The sequence below is a fragment of the Cydia splendana genome, chromosome 15 (assembly GCF_910591565.1).
Source record: "Cydia splendana chromosome 15, ilCydSple1.2, whole genome shotgun sequence".
NCBI classification, from domain to species: Eukaryota; Metazoa; Arthropoda; class Insecta; order Lepidoptera; family Tortricidae; genus Cydia; species Cydia splendana.
Genome location: NC_085974.1, coordinates 6,045,239 through 6,068,924, shown reverse-complemented (window position 1 = coordinate 6,068,924; position 23,686 = coordinate 6,045,239). Strand labels below are relative to the sequence as shown.

The following is a 23,686-nucleotide window of genomic DNA, read 5'->3' as shown; positions in this document are numbered from 1 at the left end:
CCCATTTGACTCGTCGGAATATCAGGCCGTAACGTGGCCAATGGCCGTATTAATTACTAGTGTAAATACATTTCAGTTGTAACGTTAACTAACTTCACGCACTAATTTTCAAAGTACTGATGTAAACTGTCACGATTTACACACATTATGAATAATTTTCAAAGTGACAAGTTTAATTAGGTAGGTATTCTGAGTTTGTTAGTAATACAAATACCTATTCGGTGGGCATATTATATTTTATTCATGGCAAATGGAATTGAAAATGACATGATTCAGAAAGTAAGGATAAGTTCAGGAAATATATCAGTTACCTAGCTTAATTAGTGTCTTATTTTATTTACATGTTTTACAGCCTTCTAAGTATAACCAGAGACGAGTAAAATAAGCGATATTCAAAGCGCTATTATAGGTATATTCATAATTTTTATTGGCCACTGATGCTTCGCAAATTTGTAGTCTTTGAGTTTGCTCGTCTCTGGCAAAACTTTAGCGCATTCTTAATCTAAACCACTGTACAATTTGAATAAGTTTATATTTACATCTACTTACATATTTAATTATAATTGCTTACATATGTATGTACATATCATATAATAATGTATGTATAAAACAGATATTACAGCTTTGTAATTAAAAAAAAAAAACAATTAGTAATATAATGCGAGATGCGAGGCACTTATTTCCTTCGAAACTTTATTTAAAAATAAATTAAATTTGTCATTAACAATTTTAATCGGAATCAAGAAGTTAGTACTGATGTTTGTTGACCTTATTTATATTATTTTTTAATTATAAATATTATGCATTAAGATTAAGCTTCAATGGCACTTATGAATTTTACAGACCTATCGCTTACCTAGGTACATATTAACCTATAGGTACTTTATTCCTCGTATCTATCTATCTACACTTATAACAGTAAATGCATACGAAAGGCACCCTTAATAACAAGTAACGTCCAAAATCGTTCACATTTCCGCGGTCAAAGAATCGTTTCACCCGCCGAGTAGTGGTAGTGCCGCGGTTTCCTGTAGGAGTGCTGCTGCGGCGGGCGATACGTGGCATACTTGTGCGTGTGCCGCGGCAGCGTGTGTGCGTGCGCCGCGTAGCAGTGCAGCGTCATCGGCGTCGGCGGCGGCCCCGGCGGGCACTTGCTCGCCGCCGGCTTCTGCGGCCCGCTAAGCCGCCGCCACAGCGCCTTCAGCCGCGGGGTCGCTATCCACACCGCAACCATCACCCCTAGTATCTGCGTCGCGAAAATACGGAACAGAAACACCCAGAACGCCGGCCGCGCGTGCGTCGACGGCTCCGAAGACGGCATCGGCGTGGAGAGCCACTCGTCCCTCCATGCGTACTCGTACACCCATGTAGCGAGTATACAAGCCGATGGCACTGCGTATAGCGCTGCGAACGCTCCAAGTCTTAACACACTCTGGTCCGTATGCGGCTGAGGAGGCGCATTCAGCAGAGCAGATGGAGCGGGCACCGGCGCCGGTCGTCGCAGCACCGCACGAAGTCCCGACGACAGAAAAACGCATCCCAGAAGCAGGCAGATCGCCTCCGGGATGATCACCAGCGCCAATAGCGATTTACTCGACTGGTTCCCAACGAAACAAGTACCTGAAAAAGAAGAAAAAAATGCGTTACGCCAAACAATGATGTGACTCTTTATTTTGCGCCTTAGCGGATACGGAGTCTCCCGTCTGAATGCTCTTTATCGCACTGAATAACATTCCAATTTCCAGAAACAGCTCTCAAAACGAACACCTACATAAATATACGGCGAGAAAAAGGCTTGCATTAATAAGGCAGCGGTTAAAAAGAGCCGATTTAAATTGAAATACGAGCGTGCGAGGAGGAAAGGTGTCGTATTTAACGGCTCGAATAATGGTCGCGTATTTCTTTCGTTCGCCATAATGGAAGTGGGTAAAATAAAAAATAAAACACAACACTCGTGGCATGATTGAAACTGCAATATGCCTGTGAATCGACTCGGCACTCTGCTCGCACTTCTGTGTGATGATAAAATAAAATGTAAAGAGCGTTTACAAGCGGAGGCAATAAGACAAACGAAACATGCCGACATGGCTCCGTGAACGTTTGTTTAAGGACGAAATAACAATTTCACCAGAATCTGTTTATAATTAGAGCTTTTAAAATTTTAATTCCGGTAACGCCCCGGTTCTCGTTAACAAAAACGTATATATCGGGACAGTAACGAGCCGATACGGGCTCTTGTGGAGATCATTATCGGAAACCGGACTGTAGGATCGTGCGCGCTCCAACCTTAGGAAAAAAGTACCACGCGACGATGCAATTTAAAGAGAGACTTATTTAAATAAAACTTCGATGCATTTCCATTCACGAACAGCGACAACGTGTTATTTGCATGATGCAGTAAATCCAGCAGTTTTTTGTCGATGCTGAAATTTATAGCTGCTGGTACAAAGACGGATGAGGTTCCAATATCCTGACTTATGGATTTCAGTTTGTAAAGTGGCAGCTGGCAGTAAAATATTATTATGGACGCATCGACACACAGCATATCTCAGCGCGATAACCCAAGTTGTTCTTGTGTATTTTGCAAAAGGTTCAATTCGGTAATGCTGTACTGAAGTACCTATAAGTTTTTTTTTTATGTGATTGTCAGCAGACGAGCCGCCTGATGTTAAGCGGTTACCGGCACTCATGGACATCAGTGGAGCCATTTAAGAGCGTTGTACTCAATATTAATGTACATTATATATTTCGAAAGCTTCAAACTGCTCCGTCTTTGGATATAATATTGTATGTACCTACGCTCAAGTAGCTTCTAACCTACAGCTATACTACAGCTATATACCAATAACCTAGTACCTATTATTATTATTTTAGAGGCGGCATATAATTATTTACAAAGTCCGCCGGTAGCACACTTATCAACACTTACACTTGTGGGTGTTTTGTCAGGGTAAACCCAACAAGGACCTAGCCTTTAGTTTCCAAGCCGCTCGTCTTAGTAATCTGGACACTAATTCCTTGTTATTAATTAGACTATTTAAGCACATTATCAGCGCGGTCTTCTTGAAACTGACGCCGTTATGTTTAATCTACCTTAGCTTATTTGATAAGGAGCTTTGTACGATAAATATATACGTCGACACAGCATGCCGCTTTGTTATTTATAGAATTACTTAAATTAACATTAGGTAAGTACATTCCTCTTTTTTTTAAAAACGATAACTTTTCAAAACAAAACATATCATGGTTGCAGTACTTGTTGTTTCGGATTTACGATCGTCATTTGCCAACGTCTTTCCAATAATCCCTTATATTTCCCTAGCCTCACATATGTCTTAATGAGTTCGTTGCGACTACAATGAGGCGGTATACTTCATACAAACACTGAATGCCATTATAGTATGAATGCGTGCTCCTGCGCTCTCGTACCAGATTTAATCGCTTTGTGCGCACCGCCGATCAAACATAATAAGAAAGGACTCTGAGAATTGCCATTCTCGCATTGTGGTGTTTCGATACGGATATGTATTAGAACATATTGATTCGGAAACCGAAAACAATAGGTCAATTCAATTGGAAATCCCAGGTCTCTTTGTTTCTTCAAGTGCCTACGCACGTTTAGTTCGTCCTGCCTATTAATTATCCTTATAAAGGTGCCTAATGGGTTGTCTTATCCAGGCACGTATATCGACTTATAGCAAAAAAGACCGATGGAATTTTAATAAAAAGCTGTTACATAAATAGTTCTTTATTAAAATACCACATTTCATATGTATTCATGGGCCAACATCAGTAGCGTCTACTGTAAATGGCAGCTCCTTATAATGTTATGAACCTCTTCCCGATAAAGATGATCAAGGTACATACATATATGACAAGTTCTTGTGATGAATTGCCTCTTTGAGGCAAGTTAATGACCAGCCGGAGAAATGGGAATGAGGATTGAGGACTCGGTTGTAAAAACGAAAATACCTCGATAGATTGCCTGCCGATGTAGGAGCGGTCGCCGCGCCGTGTTTGTAATGTTAACTATGGGCCGTTTCTTGTGTAAGAAAGTCATGTTATAGACAGTATCGAAGGGCTAGGCTATGCTCGTAAGCTTTATTAAAAGGTTTCTTGCTAGATAGCGCCAATGGCGAACTAAAGAAAAATGCGTAGGTCTTGTCCGGTCCTAATAAATATATTCCTCTATCCTTGTAGGTAAGTGGTAGTTACTTAGCTATCTTGTAAGTGGTTATAAACTTTATCTTTAGACTAATAGGTACAGTCAGCCAATAAAGTGGTCTACCACTTTTCGACTCTATCATCTGATTGATTAGAGTCGAAAAGTGATAGACCACTTTCTTGGCTGACTGTACAAAAGTGGTACAACTTAAAAGGATATCTGAGGATGGGAGCAACTTTACTCATTTTCATAAACATTCCCGTATTATTTTAATATGTAATAGGTTTCGCCAGTCCCTTGGCGTTAGTTTAAATTCCCCGATGCTTAATGTTTTCCTAAAACAGCTCTGTTTTAGTGTTACTTCTATAATGGAAAGTATCCTTACCAGTGAGTTCATCAGCGTCGACGTCCCTGGTGACGAGCACGGCGGCGGCCAGGGCCGCGGGCACGCCCCACGCCGCCAGTTGCAGCAGCGACGAGTGGTCGCCGCGGCCCGTGCCGGTCGGCGGGCGCAGCACGCTTGCGCGCCACGCGCCGGCTACCACTACCCACCTGGAAGAAAAATAAACGAAAGTTAGTAAGATAAATCGTGGGTAGATGGCACTATTGGCACTGAAACAATCAAGAATTCTGCAACGCGCTCTCATTGTTTTTAGATGTAGTATCTTTAATAACTATATTTACTTAAACAGATTATCTCTGAGCGTTTAATTCCTCAATCCACAAGTTGCATATACTTATATATCTTTGGCTTCAGAGTCAGACCTCGGCGTCTCAGATCTATACAAATGTAAAACTTTTATTGTGACTGAATATCGTTTATATTTTTTTTATACCACATCGGTGGCAAACAAGCATACGGCCCGCCTGATGGTAAGCAGTCACCGTAGCCTATGGACGCCTGCAACTCCAGAGGTGTTACATGCGCGTTGCCGACCTTTTAAAAACCTGTACACTCCTTTTTTGAAGAACCCCATACTGTAGACCCTCGGGAAAATCTCGGAAGGAAGCTCATTCCACAGCCGAAGCGTCCGCGGGAGGAAATTCCTCTTAAATCGCACAGTACTCGACTATTCACTAGCTATGAACATATGAAACAGATTCTTATTGTATGTTCACACTTGGACACGTTTTCCCAGCACGTTAAAGTAGATAAAGTGGCATTTGCACACAGCCAACTAACACACATATACGGCAGGGCAAGGTATAGTGAAGATATAGGTAATAACATTGAATTGGGTATTTTCTTGTCTTATCCATATTGTAGTCTATCACAAATTGGCTTGGCTACACCTAACCATTTAATAAGCTCTCGAGTTTTGACTGAAAAACTAATAATCAACATCTGCAGAAAGTGAACAATCATTCCATCAGTAATTCTTGTTGTAAGGAATACTTATTAGCAATAGCAACCCATGCCTAATCAATACGATATTTTGAAATCGATATATGTAACTGCCATTTGCGTATAGTCATAATTCTTCAACTATCACGCTAAGGTCAATTTGCCAGCGACACCAACTTTAATTTCAACTCGTCACGAACCATAAAGAATAAAATACGACTACCCATGGGCTGATGGCTTCTTGTTAACGCAATTAAACACTGAATAAATGAGTACCTTGCAAACAATCAGCTGTAAAGGCAGGTGTACTTACGAAATTGCTAGCTTTACCCTACCCAGGTATCAAGACTTAATTGGGGGGCATAGTCTACGTTTATCCACACGGCAAATGGCAAGAGAATCATTCACAAATTGTTATTGTAGATACTAGATATGGTCTATTTGCGTAAATAAAAACGTCTATGAGACAGTAGCGCATGATAACGATCGTCCGGTCTTTTATGTTCCGCAATAAATTACACTGATCGCCGGTGTTAACTACTTAGTTTGATTGCCTCGGCCAGGTTCTTGCACCAGCGTCGGCTTTAAATTGATCCCCGTAAAACCTTGTTCAACTTGGCTGCGTAAATTATAGCCCATGTCACCCCTTACTTAGCTTGTTAAAAGTTAAAACCTCTGACAGGTAAATCCAGCCCACGAATAAGAAAGGTGTCGGCCTAGACAAGACCAGCATAAGACAAGCCCGCCGCGATCAGAATCGCTAAGTCCAATGTATACTATCGGTTGGTTTCAAAGGATGCGCAGGGACCTTAGAAAGCCGGTACCAAGCTCCGCAGTGGCGTGAAGGTACACTTGAACAAACAAGGGGCCCTATTTGAACAGAACCGAAAGTGGCGATAGTCCAAACACGACTGTTTGCTCGGCCGCTCGCATGTTTGATCCGGCCTCCGCCACTAACACATGTTGGCCAACATTTTACTAATGTTTGTACGATTTGCATTGTGATAATTAGGTGCTGGTTCTTCGAAGGAGACGCAATTATGTGTGGAGAGGAGAGGTGAGAGCGTGTGATTCGTAACCATAATTTGAAAGGCAAATGACTTTCATAGATTTTAGGAAACGGTACTTTAGGGTCGAGTTTCTGGAAACATGTGACTTGAGAATGACGAAATAAACGCCTTCTTACAGTAGTTACTGCAGGAAATAGCCATGAACACTACTATGCTATTAGGAAACCAAATTAGTTTAATCATAAGACCGGTAAATGCAAATGTTATTGCGGTCGAGGCGTGAACAGACAGACGCTTTTAAAACGCTTTTATTTTCCTTTTAAAGTGGCAACATGTCGAGGATCAAGTGGCCATTAAACGATAACGCTATCTTGTGGAGAATAATGATCGGTTTCGCATTCTACATCAACACTCTGGGAAACCAAAACATATCTATTTATAGCTCATTTCAGATCAATGAAATATTCCATTTAATCTCACTGAGTGGCTATTATATTTCAAGTGATTTACTTAACCCACATTTGGATATACAAACATATCATTATCATTTGCATTTAATTACAAACAAAGTCCTCACTGAATAGACAAGACATTGCCTTGGGCTCAATGCACTGGTACGAGTATCTAGTTACCGCGCCCATTACACAATCTATCTATGGTATCATGATTGAAAGGAGTTCTTAGGGCCATGTCCATGTAGGTAAAGACGTATTCATAATTCGCGAACATAGAGACAGGCCGGAAGACAAACAGGGATTTCGTCGACTCGAATTCAAAACATGTGCCCGAAAAACATTCTTGACTCATGCTAACCCCAAAGACACCTAAATAAAAAAAATCAACAAGATGTGTCTAAACTTTTTCACGCTAAAAGTGGCTGGTTGATGGGCCCACACACACAGCCATTACAATCGTCTTCTTATTTCAAATGCGGCTCGTAAACGTCAACATGCAGCCCCAAGCTCGCACCTCCGACCTTTTGCGCTGTCAGCTGCGAAGATAATCCACGGAAGATTAACTCCAACTATGCCCGTAATGTTCGGCCGGTATAATTATATTTACAATCGTTTTACTGCTTCTTGCAAATTACTTTTCGCTAAGTTTGTGCCTGCATTTATGGCGTTCAACTGTCATTTGTTAACTTAACGCGGTTAGGTCGCTTGGATACTCGTATTTGGGGGTTGTTCAGGAAACGCAAAATTACCAGGTACTTAAAAGGATTGAAAATGGCCACTGTTAGCAAAATTAGGGAGTGTAGCTCGTTGCCTCCAATCGAAACAATAAAACCTAACTCCCCTGAACTATTTAGGTGAATGCACCCATTTATTGCCTTACACGGACGCTATTCTGGTCCCGCCTTAAATGTCTGCGCGCCAGAATATATTTTATGTCCTGGAGTAAATTCGAATGCGTAAAATACGTTCGTGTTGTAGGAAGTGTATTCCAGATTATTCAGCATATGATACATGGTTGCTGGATCGCTTCCGCTACGTAGTGATCGGTGCAGTTTTTCATTATAATGCATCCTGTTATAAATACCACGATACAAGCTATAATAATCGTAAAATATTTTGATGTTATCCGGTATAAATCTATGTTACCGTAAAACGGGGTGAGTAGGTTTCGCGGGGAGAGGTGGATTATGAATGGGGAGAGAAGGTTTGAGAGGGGGGTGAGAAGGGATTTTAAGGCTACTCCTACAAAAATAATGTATTCCAATTTAAAATGGAGCTATATAGTAATACGCATAATAAAAAAAATCGATCCAACAATCTTCCAAAATCACCTTTGTATGAAAACCCCTCTCACCCCAAATACGAGGCACTACGGGGTGAGGTGGGTTTTCCTCTTTATCGTCAAAGTTATGAAAAACTACCCAAAATAAAATAAAAACTAAAATACAAACGTCCGGAACACTTATTATACCTATACACCATTCAGTTTTCATATGTAAAAATAAAATGTTATCGAGGTTTGAATTTCAGTTTTGACCCTACTCACCCCATTTTACGGTACTTCTTACTTATAAATAAGTTATTATAATTATAAGTAAAAAAATATATGTATAGAAAACATGTTGTCATTACACTATGGCTAAATGGACGAGGATTCCAGGAGAAAAATTTAATTTTGGATAAAAGGCTGTCAGAGTTGTCAGTCAGTATCAAGTCTTTGCTTGCCCGGTCCTTTAATCCTATTGTACAACTCGTACAAGCATTCGACTAAAGCGAACTAATGTACCTAAGTGAGATTTCTGAAGCATAGTTATTCTTCATCACAATTAAACTGGCACCTACTATGCCTGAAGCGTACCCCTACGCTTGCTTAGCGATTAGAATACGATTCATGCGTTGGCAGTGTTATCATTTTGCGGACGCGGACAATTTAGTTCTCGGGATAACCAGTTTAACATGACCTGGTGATCCCTAAACTGTAAATGATCGTAGAGTGCATTATATATTAGTTATTCTGAGATTTCAACTCTTGGTCTCTCGTACACGGTAAGCAGTATTCACTGCTAAGTCCATGCGTGTGCGCGCGCCGATGATGCATGCTGCCGAAGGGACGGCTATTTCGGGAGCTCGTAAAATCGATTATCCATCCGAATCGTGTACGACGCTTGACGACATACAGGCTGGTTTCCACCGTCACGAATTTTTGTTTAAAAAACTCTATTTACTTAATAATTAACAAAGATGAGAGAGCCAGACTACACGCTTTTGTGGATAAGCAAATTGATGTATATTCTCTAAACATAAAAAAGGTTTTATGACACGATAGATTCACTAAGTACACCTTAGTAACAAAACTTTACAAAACTGAGTACCTAGGCAGCAAAGTTTTTGCAGGATTTTTTTAGTCTTGCGAATTGCTATATCTTCCTATGGAATGGCATTAAGTAGATCCACCATTACTATACATACATACGCAAGTATAGTAAGTAGATATACCTACCTACTCGTAATCCCATGCCAGTCTCACCCTATATTAGGAGTAAGTACTTGCGCGCACGCATCGGACGAAACAGGATGCACTATTTCTGTTATGCGCCGCTCTGACAGAGATCTGTGTTTGTTATTAATGTGCCGATTCTAATATTATATTAGACATAGACACACGTATGACTAGGCGTAAATACAGCGCAATATTTGACCGAAGCGAAGCGAAGGTCTACGTTTTGACTCGGGCATTTTGCTTTCGTATGTCCGGATGTTCTCCTCTACAGGTCGCAATTCTTAACCGATTCTCGTGAAATTTTGTGACCGAATTTTATGACTAAATAAAATTTTTTTGTCAATCCGGTTTTTGGAAATTTTTAAAAATGGCGGAGTCGTGATACCTGGCGCCTAAACAAATAGTCGTATCGATATCATAAGACTTTTTTCTTTTTGAAACATGTTTACAGAGTTAATAGCAAAAAATGCAGAAAAAAATTATCGCTGGTTTAGGCGGTATTTAGATATTTAATTTTAACTAATTTTAATTTGAGAAGGAGTAGCTAAATTTCGTCAACCCATCTAAGAACTATTTGGCTCAGTTTGTAAACGTTCGCTTTTTCTGTTTGCACAGAGGGTCTGGGTTCGATCCCCAGTAATTGTATGCTGGGATATTATAACTTTTTGTATTTTTTTACACATAAATTTCGTATTGTTTTTCTTTAATTTACTATACACCGTGTTTTTATTGAATTCCGTTAACTTCGGGGTATAGTTAAGTACGTTTATAAGAACTAAATGGCATAGTTAATTTTCAAAAAAAAAATTTTTTTTAAAAAAGTAATTAAATGTAGCATATAGCGTTGTTGTAACACGGGCATTACATTTAACTCAACCAAACAATTGAAATCTGTGACATATCAATGTCATTTCGTACATCAATCGACCGAGATTGTACTTAAGTTTAGTAGCAAATGTATGAACTCATTCTAAACACTAATCAATATGTAAGCCGGCCCTAAGGCAAGTGTACACGCTTGTAGAGGCCTTATAGTAAAAAAATAAATTATGGATTATCTCCGAAATGGACTTAATTAGAACATCGGTGTCTTTGAGAAAGTTACTTGATTTAAGCTCAGGAATGCACCCTTGAAATTAACGGAAATCAAAAAAAACACGGTGTATTTAAAGCTCTTAGCACCATGATATTTCAAGCTCTGCTCGCGAGGTCTACAGCTCACAGAGCCACTAGTTTACATGGTGACTGAAATTAAAATGTAAAGCCCGTCCACGCAAATTTCGATAATAAAATGATCATGATGTTATGTGACATGGACATGAGGACATCGTAAGTATTTTGTCTTATAGGGCTTTAGTTATGACAAGTTTAATTAGGTAATAACTGCAGCATCGTTAAATACTCGCGCGTCTCTTTAAACATCGCTTTTGGGCTAAGTACGTCTACTTACATAAATTGCGAGAAATATCGCAACCAACTGTCTTTACCAATTTGGAAAATACAAAGTAGGAACGCTTCTGCAGTTGCGTCACATATTTCTGATTTTACATTTTGGGCTGTTTTAATTATCGATTTATCATCGGGACATCGTTCGGGGACTTAAAGAGTAGTTCTCAGATGAACTAAGAAACGTGCAATCAGAGGTCAAACATATCTGGTTCCCTTGAAGTGATTGTTACCAGAGTTATGAGAATAACAGGGTGAACAGGCTCAGTAGAAGAAAAGATTGATGTGGTGCCGAAGCTCAAGATTGGACGTGTTACATGTTGTATCGTCGGTCAGTTCGGTCAGCTCACGTAACGGATGATGCGAAGGGAATGAATGATTGGAAGCCGACGTTTAAATAAAACTTGTTTAACGAACTGCATTAATAAACGTACGGTTTTGAAATATTCCTTAATATTGAGGTGCCTATTTTAGGAGCTAACGAGCCGAGGCATAAGGCATAAATAATAAATGCTTGTGTATTTTAAAAATAGATTACCTACCTACAAGTATAAATTATACGCCCTTCTATTTACAGTTGAGTTCCAGTTAAAAATAGCAAAGCATTCGTTCTGTATCGTTAAGTCATCAGTAAGTTAACCGAATTAATTGTCCGCCTCATTGTGTTTCCTTTGAACTGATAAATATTGATCGATCGATACTGGGAAGCGGCTAGTGCATGGAACCAGTTGCAGAACGCGTTCCAGTAGCTGTTCGAGCAGTTGCACCATAACGACCAGTTTTTATGTGACCAGAAGATACATCCATCCACCATGACTATATCTACATAGAGTGTTGGAGTTGGTTTATTGTGGTTTTCGCAAATTATTAGATTAGTTTTAAGGACGGTTTCCATGCAATTTCTCAGCTTCAGCTGAGGATGCAACCGGGACAAATAAATGCTAAGATGAGATTTTTTTTGGGCTTGGAAAGAAGCAATTCTTTGGTACATCTCCCAGTCTATTGGAGGATTTGTAGGTATTCGTAGGATTTATATAGCTACCACATCTCGACTACAAATTCTACAACGCGCTGCCCTAACTACTATTTTTTTATTGCGTTGTCCGAGGCAAACGGTCGCTTGTGGTCGTTATCGAACGCTATAAGTGCTATAACACCGGCTCGTTATAGCAACTTACAGCGTCTTTTATGGATAGCTGCGGTGGGAGTGGAATGGGTCGGGCTGGTTTATTTTGTGCTGGCAAATTGCGAACACTCTGGGGTGCAATCATCTTGCGTTACAAACGACTTGAGCATGCTCAGTGGTATGGTATGGTGGACGTTTTTCAATCGCCTTCAAATAGGATGGAGATTTTAAAAATTGGTGCCTAGGAATGCGCTTGTTGGTAGTAAATACCTACTGAAGCTTAAAAAAAAACCTAAAGCAATCTGTAACGTAATGTAACTTGTAACAATCTTATAATTATATCAAAATGATTATTATACAGTGTATACGATACACCGTGTTTTGAACAAATCTGTACGGATATAATGGTCGTTCTTGTCTACGTGACAGCGTGATAAAACGGTGTCCGTCACTTTCTATCCCACGGTGTTAATCAGTGACAGTTATTTTATCACGTGGATAAAGATGGATAAAGCTATCCATAATACGCCGGCTGGTAACTTTAAGAAAATTATTTGGAACATAGGAATCTTGACTAGTAATCTTTTCCCTTTTTCCTTTCTCCACGGTAGGGACTGAAGTATTCTAAGCAGGCAAGACATATTTTTAATATAAAATAAAGCATTATTGCCAAATTCTCACATATACACGGTGTAACATGAGGAAACCGAATAATTTTAACAGCGTATTCCTGATCATATTTAGAGACAAAAATGTCCTATAAACTTTTTTGAAATTCGCCTAGTTTCAGAGATATTATTAACTAAAAAATCGGGCAAGTGCGAGTCGGACTCGCGCACGAAGGGTTCCGTACCATATAAAAAAAAAACAAAAAAAAAAGCAAAAAAAAAAAACGGTCACCCATCCAAGTACTGACCACTCCCGACGTTGCTTAACTTTGGTCAAAACTCACGTTTGTTGTATGGGAGCCCCATTTAAATCTTTATTTTATTCTGTTTTTAGTATTTGTTGTTATAGCGGCAACAGAAATACATCATCTGTGAAAATTTCAACTGTCTAGCTATCACGGTTCGTGAGATACAGCCTGGTGACAGACGGACGGACGGACGGACGGACGGACAGCGAAGTCTTAGTAATAGGGTCCCGTTTTACCCTTTGGGTACGGAACCCTAAAAAAAAACTAGTTTTTATTGTTACATAGTGTAAAAGGCCTTTTTGATGGTGAAGTTGCTGCTATGGGACGTAGTCTAAATATCCTTATATTGATAGATGTCAAAAAGTGACAAGTTTGCAAAAAGTAGGTTTTACGAAAAAAAATATGTAAAAATCAATTTTAAGTGACAAGTTTACCAATAACATTTGTTATTTATGTACAAATACATTCAAAAAACTGAAAAACCAAAACAAAAAAAACATTTTTTTTGCGAAATTGACTTTATTACATTTTTTACTTCTTTTGACCTCAGAAATGCGTGGTTAAAATTATTCGGTTTCCTCATGTTACACCGTGTATGTATTTCATACTAAATTATCCCAAAACTTTAGGTACCTGGTGATATGTAGTGTAGGTACTTATATAGGTAATCAAAAAGACGGGCAGAAAAATGTTCAACGGCAAGCGATTTTTTAATTATTTTAATGTTAGTCGGTATTAACTTTATAACAATTAGGTACTTTTAATTAAATTAGTAAACTCTATCTCCATAAGCCCGCAACTATAATTTCCCCACGACCTAACAACGCTTGTATCTAGATAGCGATTATACGTTATCTGCGAAACCGATACAGCGCTTGTTACAACTTTTTGCTCCCATTTGTAAGGCATGTAGCATGTAGCCACGATTTACATAATACAAGTCGCCTAACGAAGCGAGCTTCGTGCATACAGAGTGTACCAAACTATGCCATTTATCTCGCGGCATTGTTGTTTGGTTTGGTTATTCTAGTTCACAGTAAACGAGATGCTAACAGGTACCTACTGGTTTTCTGCATTTACATATACATACTTACTTATGTTTTAAACTGACAGAAGTCAATTTCATGTCACTTATTTTTATTTATGTGAGTTTTCCTTAAACGTTTTTTAGAATGCATAATATATTTTGTTTAGGTAGAGTTACACCAAGAAAAGTCTGCAACGATTTAGATGGCACATGCTGTGCAAGTGTTATTTATACGTCATAATTTCATAGAAGTTTGACGTGTAAAATAACACTTGCACTGCGTGTGCTATCATCGGAAAATTGTTGCAGACTTTTCTTGGTGTAACTCTAGAAGTCTAGATGTACATAGGTACAATACAATGTACCAACTTTAGTTGGTATGTCTTCAGCTAGACTGATCTGGATGAAGGTTGCAGCATAGAAACAAAAGATGATGATGATGATGAGAGCGAGACCAAGATATGCACTGTATTAGGGAGAAACAGAGCGAGTATGGGTACCTATATGTCGATAGCTAAAGTTATTTTTAGGTATCATTTTCTAGCAGGGTCGTCTTTTGGTTGATTTGATACTATGATTTTGAATAAACAAAAATTGTCTCTAATTTAACTTTTAACCCCATAGTTACTTCGTCTTCGTTTCCTCATCATCTTCACATTCGAGGGATGGGCGGTCAAACCCGATAAGTCTAGATATTTTGTCACTTGAATAAGAACTACGCATCACGTCACATAATTATACCTAGTTCTATAATTTCAAAATACCATTTGTACGACTTATCGGGCCCCCTCACATTATTCAAAGAAAATAGCTAATTTACCTAGGTAATACGTGCCTTATATGTATGTAATCATTTTACATTTCACCAATTAGCCATATTCGCGGATGTTGTAAGTCCTATTAAATCCGCTTGCCAGTTAGCGATCAAGCTAATGGCAGCTCCCGCTTGTAATTTAAATCTCATTCCAAACACGAACGCGAAAACATTGTCAAACCAGTACAAGTTGCCTCTTCATTGCGCAAAGTTGTTAGATTATCCGAGGTCTCGTTAAAATGGCTGAATGATAGTAAACTCACATGCGTCGGCGCAGCTTGGTTTACACGGCCAGCAACGAGCGAGATTGATGGTCTTCCTTCCAGGGTAAGCTATAATGCTAATGAGCGGATCTACCTTAGGATTCAGTCTTTATAATCGGGTATTCCATTAAAAAGCTAGGGTTAGCCTCCGGTTTTGCGCATGGCAAGCCAGTACCTAACTACCTATGTGCATTTGTCTTGGGAATTTTATATAGGCTACAAATATAATGACCACCAAAAAATACTTTGGTACCCTAAATAAAAAAATCATGCTTACCAAAAAAAATTACTGAACACCAAAAAAATAAGGCCTAAAAATACAAAAGTACCACCACTTTAATTACGACTGCACTTCAAATTGTATTCAAATACCAAATATATTGAATGATCACCAAAAATCATTAATGATCACCAAATCTTGAAGACCAAATTAATGCGATATTTTCACCTAAATAAACCACTATGATTACCAAAAAATTTATACATATTACCAAATAAAGTAAACTGATGCCAAAATTACTAGCCCCTCCCGCTCAACCCCCCGTAGCCCGCACCGCATACCTACCTAACCTAATCTACTTTTCTAGTAGCATTTCGTTATGCTACTAGAAAAGTAAGTTAAACTGCTATCAGTTAAGTGGGTTAGCTTAGGTTAGCACTGCGACCCTTACAGAAACGAAATGGTACTAGAAAAGTAGGTTAGGTTAAGTTTCAACTGCTACCCATACAGATACGAAACGCTACTAGAAAAGTGGGTTAGGTTAGGTTTGAACTGCGACCCTTACAGAAAAGAAATACTACTAGAAAAGTGGGTTAGGTTAGGTTTGAACTGCGACCCATACAGAAACGAAATGCTACTAGAAAAGTGGGTTAGGTTAGGTTTGAACTGCGACCCTTACAGAAACAAAATGCTACTAGAAAAGTGGGTTAGGTTAGGTTAGAACTGCGACTGTTACAGAAATAAAATGCTACTAGAAAAAGATGACGAAGTGGATTAATTAATTTAATAGGATAACGATATATTAAATGTTTGCACATTTTTAATTAAAATGTGGTTACAATTTTTGTGATCATTTACTATTTTTGCGTTTACAATGATTATTTTGGAGTCATTTGCGTTAATAGGATAGCAAGATTTAAAAATTTGGTTATCATTTTACATTAAAATGGAGTTCTAATTTTGGTGGTCATTTACTATTTTTGGGTTTACAATGATTATTTTGGTGTCATTTTCTTTAATAGGATAGCAAGATGTAAAAATTTGGTTATCATTTCACATTAAAATGGGGTTTGAAATTTGGTAATCATTGACTATTTTTGGGTTAATAATGATTAGTTTGGTGTCATTTCCTTTAAAAGGATAGTAAAATGTAATAAAATTGGTAATCATTTCACATTAAAATGGTGTTATAATTTTGGTGATCATTCATGATTTTAGGGTGGTAAAATAGATTTTTTTGGTATTAAATTTTACTAAATCTGGTGATCAGTTAAATAGCAGCCTTTTATATAAGTAGACCTTAGAGGATATAACCAACGGAGACGCCATGTCTAAAATTTTCGGTACAAAATAGTCTGCCGTTTTTTGCGGGGGAGGGGCACATCAAATGTATAGGTACGTCATGTCAGATAAACGTCAGTCCATACATATGGTTGACAAGTTGTTGACCATTGGCCGCCTATTTTCGACAGAGGGGAACGCCTGTTAATGGCGGCTCCATTGTTAATTACTCCGAGTAAGTAGACTCATTAAAACGGTTTGATGGTCTTAATTTGAATATTACTCAATTTAGTTTAATAATATGAAGTTAAAAACCTAGTTATTGATTTATTCCACAGTAATCCATAGCATGTTTAAAAATTCAAATTGGGTTCATATTAAACAACACAAAGTACGTAATGATTGTATAGAGAGATTAAAATTGGTATAAGAATAGCGAACTCTTATAATAATCACCTAAAAAAAATTAATGAAAAAGCCAAGACAATAACAAAGTAGTATTTCCAAAACAAACAGCAGGTTGTCCCGGTTGTCCGTTACAAAATCCAATCAAAACGACGGCAAAACAAACTGCCTCGTTAAACACTTTGAACGACGTGTTTTAAAATGCTTTCACAACGCATTATGAAAAGTCGTAATAACTAGATTCACGCTTCAAACGGTCCGACTGAATGACAGCCGATCCGATCAAATTGAAGCTATTGTGGGCTGAGTTATTTTAAAAAGGTTTTCGTAAGCCACGAAGCAGACTGCTTCACATAAGACTCCGCATTGGGAAGAATACCAAGAGTGCGGTAGGGTCGTTCTCTCATTTCGTGCAAATCGGTGATGTTCTCTCGATTTGTAAATTTTCTTTTAAATGGTAAATTTTTGGGTTTTCATGCATTGTGGATTCATTTATTGACACTTTTATGCTAAAGGCACCTTCGTAACCTTATTCCTTTTCATTTAATAAGACTGGTGGTAATGAACTACGCGCTGGTAATGAAATGGGCATAGATGGTAATTTTATCAGTGGAGGGTAATGAAACAAACTTATGAAATCGCAATAAAAAAACTTTAGTTAACGAAAATTAACACCATTAATATAATGAACAACATTAAAATCACGTGTCTTAAGCGCTGTGCAGACGATCAAGCCGACTTAACAAATACTCCGGCTTGACAATCGCGACTTATGATTTACCACCTAGCTTGTAGCGATTGTCAAGCACAATTTACGTGATTGAAGACGTATTTCGTATTGTTTATTTATTTAATGATTACACAGCACTACATCAGTCTTGTCACCAACACACTGAGAAACTACATACATGTATTTGGATGTTAATTTAAAATTAACATCCAAATACACTCGACTGCCAATCCATTCACCGTAGCTCCATAAACTCGCAAAATCTCAAGCATTCATGAGTCAACAGGAGATGCACCAGGAGAAGCCTAAGGGTTATATTTCTAATGTCCGGTACAAAAAGTCTTACAAGCCTCTCTACTAGTTCAAGGCAGCCAGAGTCTCCACGAAAAGCCCAACAAGCTAAAAGTAGTAGGCTTAATTTGTGCCTCACCTCCAAAGAAATGAAGCCCAGGGTTCCTAAAATAAATTTTGGTAATAAATCCTAAGGAAATTCTTTTGGACCTTTTCCAATAGTAGAATGTACGTTGACTCGTAAGGGATCCAGGCTAATGCTGACGCCTCCAACTTGCTTCTGACCAGAACATTGTAAAAAACTTTTATGGGGCAAGGGTCATGGAATTCTCTGACGTAGCGAGTGACAAAGCCTAATCTACTGAAGCTACAGTACCAAGTGCTTTGATATGGTCGTGAAATGTTAGCCGCGTATCGAATATGACCGCAAGATTCTTTACTGAGACGACTCTTGTTATTACAAGAGTCTATTGATCTAAGAGTCTATTGGCTCAGGTCCAAGAAAAAATTGAGCATGTGTAGGAAATAGGGTTTGATTAAAACTACACACTTGACACTTAGCCGCATTGAAAGTCAGTTTGTTATCCCGACTCCATTGGAACAGAGATGAAACATCCTCCAGCAACTTACAATCCTCCTCCTTCTCAACTCAATATACCAATTTAAGATCGTCGGCGTAGAGTAGACAACGAGCGTTATGGATAACCGAGGGCAGGTCATTGACCATTATTCCAAATAGGAAAGGCCCCAAGATTGAATCTTGGCTGTCACCAGAACGAATATGGTACGGATCTGGTACGAAGTGGCCATGCTGGTCGTTGCGTACTGCGGTTGATCACGCAGATAACTGGCAAAAATGTTAAGCAAATGTGGATTGAACCCAATAGCGTCTAGTTTGTGTAGGAATACATCGTTACCCACACGATTGAAGGCTTTTCGGAAATCATAATATGTATGTTACAGGACGTCTATCAGGATACCCATATCCAGATGCTCTGATATGGTGTCAACCAAGGTCAGGTTAGATTTCACAGGCCGTTTCGCTCTGAAACCATCCTGAGTGTTGCATAGGAATAATGGTTTCACTTGTTTCGACAACGTGCCATGGAGTATGGACTCAAACAGCTTTGCTAAAGCTGAAAGAAAAGAATACCTTGACTTTGGGATCGGTTTACCCGTAAAATGTTCCAATGGTGAGGATATGTACTTGTGGAGAGTAGGTACCAGATTAAGCATTGAGTGTATTGGACCATTCAAATGCTCTAAACACCCCTTTCTTAATATATGCAGGTACCTAAGTAGTCTGGACCAACAGCATAGAAGCCCGAAAAACTTACTTTGGTGTTAAGACCCCTTATGCAGGTACCTAAATAGTCTAGACCAACAGCATAGAAGCCCGAAAAACTTACTTTGGTGTTAAGACCCCTTACATTTTGGTAAATTAGATCCAGTGAAGGTTTCAAATCAGGATTCCGAACTAAGTATTACTGGTTGGTTTTTGTCTGACTCCCATTGACGTTGGATTTACGAAATGACCACGATTATCGGGCTACATAGTTGGAAATAAACGGGATTCATACATTGTCGAGGGTACTCCTATTTTGAAAGTCTTGGAGTCCCCTTTGAGCTTAAGTTCATCGACAGTGCACCATAAATAACAGCAGATATGCCCGTATGTCCTCCGATCCTCAAGCTATATTCCACAGATGGATGAACTTGCGATGGTCCACCGCCCTGAGAGGGATTTTACACCGCTTTTTACTGCTGGTATCAGTTTTCTGAGATTTATCACGCACGGATTGGGAATTGTCGCTTTTGACGGCGGAGGCACTATCATTGCTCATCGGCCTGTGTTTATGTTTCTGTAGTTTCTGCCCTTTATTCCAAACATTTGCCCCGTTCTCTACCTTATCGTCGACAGGTATCAGATGATTCCAACTCACTTAGTCTCTTAGTAACGTGTCAAATTTCTCAGCACAGTCCTTGAGTGCGGTCTGGTATTATATGTAGAGCGGCAGATTATGTTAATCTACTGCGCTCTAGTTAAATCCAAAAAATCACCAGTTGGGCTCCCCTATATATTATTACATACAGTTTTAAATGCTTATACCAACATTCTATTTATAATAACTTAACCCTCTTTCCATTAAATGCATTGCCTCAAATACATTATCATTACCTTCTAAATTCGTTCATTACCTTCCCTGGCAAAATTGGAAGGAAAAGAAATGAATGAAACAGATATGAATGAAGTTTTGGAAGTTTCCGTCGCCTAGGTCGGTTGATATCAGACCTTGATTTCGCAGAATAAGCCACACGAAAGGCAACCCTAAAACACATCAATTAGGTATAATTTTAATAATGTACAATTGGTACTTACTGTATAAATCACTAGATGGCGATGAAGATTTATCTGAACCACACTCCTTCCCGACACGAGAGAACGTAGGTATTTTCGTCAAAAGCAACATACGGACGACCGCTGTGGTAGCACGCGGCCAACTGACTGACGAACAATGTGTTGTATCCGCGGGAAGTGCTATATACCCTTGCTATATAGCAAAATATAGCTAATCCATTTCTCGCGTCGGTAATGAAGAAATTGCTTGGACCTAGACGTGCGCGCCGCCGCGGCGCGCCGCCGCCATAAGGAGTAAGCGCGCCGCCGCCGCCGCCGGTAGTTTAAAATTCGCGCCGAGACAAAACCCGCAAGAGAGTACAAATTTAAAGTCAATGGACATAAAGCGCGTGCGACGTGCCTAGCTTTAACGTTCCGACTGTCCCGTTTTTTTTAATCCATTGCTTGATTTATTTTAACCCTTAAATCGATAACATCCACTATACTGGACATCCCAAGAAAAAAATTCTGCACCAAATATTTAAGCATAGCGTTATTTTCCCCTGGTAGCGTACTTACACTACCAGATAACTACTACTACTACTACTAATACTACTTGAATGATGTTATTTATAAATAAATAACAAAATATTGGGAACCAGTCTGAACATAATATTTTTGTCAAAGTCCTACAGACCGCAGAACTTGCAAGGAAGCATCCGACAGACTGACATTTTACCCATATTTCATTTTTTTTATATGACAGTATTAAGCAGCGTTAAAATAAAACGTGCAAAAAGTTACTAACTGGTCTGTTTATTACGTGGCAATATGATTTACATAAAAATGTTTTGTGTTTATGGGTAAAACAAGTGTAAAAAGTGTAATGTCCAGTATTTTGCCCGTTGTCGATTACACGGCACTTTTGCTAAGTCCAATATGTTAGACGTTGCCAAGTATGCGAAGAGTAAAATTATTAAATTTTCTGGTAGTTTTTGTGGTAAATAAATTAAATAGAGGGATGTTAGGTGTTTCAAAACATTTTAAAAAGTCATTACTTGCCGTATTACAACGTAATGAACCAAATAGATATAAAAATATTTTTATGGATTTTATTCCTGTGGATGTGGTGTGTGTATGTGTTTGTTTCCTGTTTGTGTGTGGATTTGTTTTCATCAAGAGATAGACCAGATTTCATTTTTTAGAGAAATTTGTTAGGAAAATTTTGATAAAAGTGCATGCATTATTGTAAAAACCATTGCTTAAATGTTACTGCTTCCTAGAATACCCCGCTAAGTTTGATTTAATTTTAAATAAAAGACGTCAATGACTGGTAAAATTTTACCACCTACGAGCTATAAAGTTATTCCACAAATATAAAAATAATAGGTTTTACTTTAACTCATTACATAAGTTGACATTATCAGTAAGTTCAAGTATAGTATCAGTAAGTGTATATCTAATTAAAAAATGCAATTATTCTATATTTATTTTAAAAAACATGAATTGGACTAAAAAACCTTATGCACATAAAGTAGGTAGTCTATACTCGGCAACGTCTTTTCATTACTCGGTTATTTACACCGATCCTGGCAACGTCCAACATACTGACATATGTTTTTTTTTCAAAATTATTATTAGATTTTTCATGATTTTTCTACAATAAACGAAAAAACGATGTAACACAGCTTTTTTGAGATTTTTTCCCTTGTTGATTTAAGAGTTAATCTTGGTTTCTCATTATACGTATATTGAAAAGTTGGAAATCCCACGCCGCCGGCGTTACGCCGCCGCCGTGGATTTTTTCGTGGCGCGCCGCCGCCCGATTTTTTTCGACCGGCGCGCACGTCTACTTGGACCATCACTTATAAGGCTGTATAGTTTTATTGTTAAGTTCTTAGCGTATAATATTATAGGATATAAAACATAACTAAATTACTTGTTTACTGAACCAACAACAAGTTTTCTATTTTTAGTATCTTAAGGTTCAAATGGAGGTCAAAGTTTAACTTCACGCGTTACATGCAGAGAGGAATGAAAATAGTGGGGGTTAATTGTAAATATAAAGAAAATAACCACCTTTTTAGAATTGTTCATGGCGGGCCAATATACTTTAGGTCCTATGTTACAACCTTGCATTAACAGATATTCGAAAACACCATCACATTTTTGGTAAATTGCAAATAATACCGATTTGCACGAAATGCGAGAATGACCCGGTAACGACACTAACGACACAGGCGATCTCATTCATACAGTCAAATACTATACAATTAGCACAACACCTACCTTTCATTTACACCTGAAACTAAAATGTTGACGTTTACAGAACTTACAGACGCTTTTATACAACAAATTATCAAGAGCACCTCTCGTGCATGACATTATCTACAAATAATAATTATTACATGTATTCCTGAAACGGAATTTATTTATGTTAATATTTTGAATCACGCGCTGATAATATTCCAGCATTCCCGATTCGAACTTTAAGATTCGTCAATTAATAGATCTAGAAACGGTATGGATAAGATGTGTCAGTGTCAAAAGCGATGTTTTTGTTTGAGGAAACGTCACATTTGACACTGACATATCTAATCCATATCGTTTCTAGATGTATTTAATAAACGTACCTATATTAAAGTTCGAATCGGACCGAGTGTATATTTGTACTTACAAGTGATCTGTGCCACGGGAAGAGTCAGCATGAAACGTTTAGAGCAACAAGAGCCCTATTTTAGTGAAGGACAGGACTCGAACAAGTCGAACATGGCACGGCATCTCTGAACACAGTTTGATACGACTCGAGACTTGTTAACGTCGAGGGTCCTAGATTCAAGATTGTTTGATGTACTTGAAGGCTCTACTAGAGACAGGTAAATAATAGACTGGTAAGCACTTAAGCAGTGTCCAGGATCCAAACATAGTCTTCATCATTCTTGCAGATGGCTACATGTATAGCGAACTCAACTTCCATATTGACAGTCGACAATCATGATGTACCTATAAGTGTATTTATTGTATTACATTACACCAGGGCTCTCCAAACCCCGGCCCGGGTAATAAAACCAGGCTCTTTTACATGCCAGACATATAATAGTTCGATTCGCCAATTTACTACTGCTCTGCCCAATCCAACTATCATTTAATTTTTAGTACGAAACCAGAAATATTAGGTTAGCGGATATTCGGATTAGTAGTCGATCTGCGATGTTTGAATTAAATTTGAACAATCTAAGCGCTTCCGGACTGCGCCCACCACCCGCTCTCAACGTTGCCGTTACTATGGTAAAATTCTGTGTAAAAACCATACACACAGTCGGAGATTGTCAGTCTTTATTATATTTGTCTCTA

The 23,686-nt window shown here is 38.5% G+C and overlaps 1 protein-coding gene across 1 annotated transcript in view; it reads right to left on the bottom strand.

Moving 5' to 3' along the window:
* Nucleotides 1–747: 747 nt before the first annotated feature.
* The window catches only part of LOC134797535 (frizzled-4), a 48,960-nt gene continuing 26,021 nt past the window's right edge, over nt 748–23,686 (bottom strand). The window contains exons 2-3 of the mRNA XM_063769809.1: nt 4,551–4,717; nt 748–1,620 (exon numbers count right to left, since the gene is read on the bottom strand). Coding sequence (XP_063625879.1) covers nt 983–1,620; nt 4,551–4,717 — 805 coding nt within the window. The 3' untranslated portion in view covers nt 748–982. The remainder of the gene's footprint in view (nt 1,621–4,550; nt 4,718–23,686) is intronic.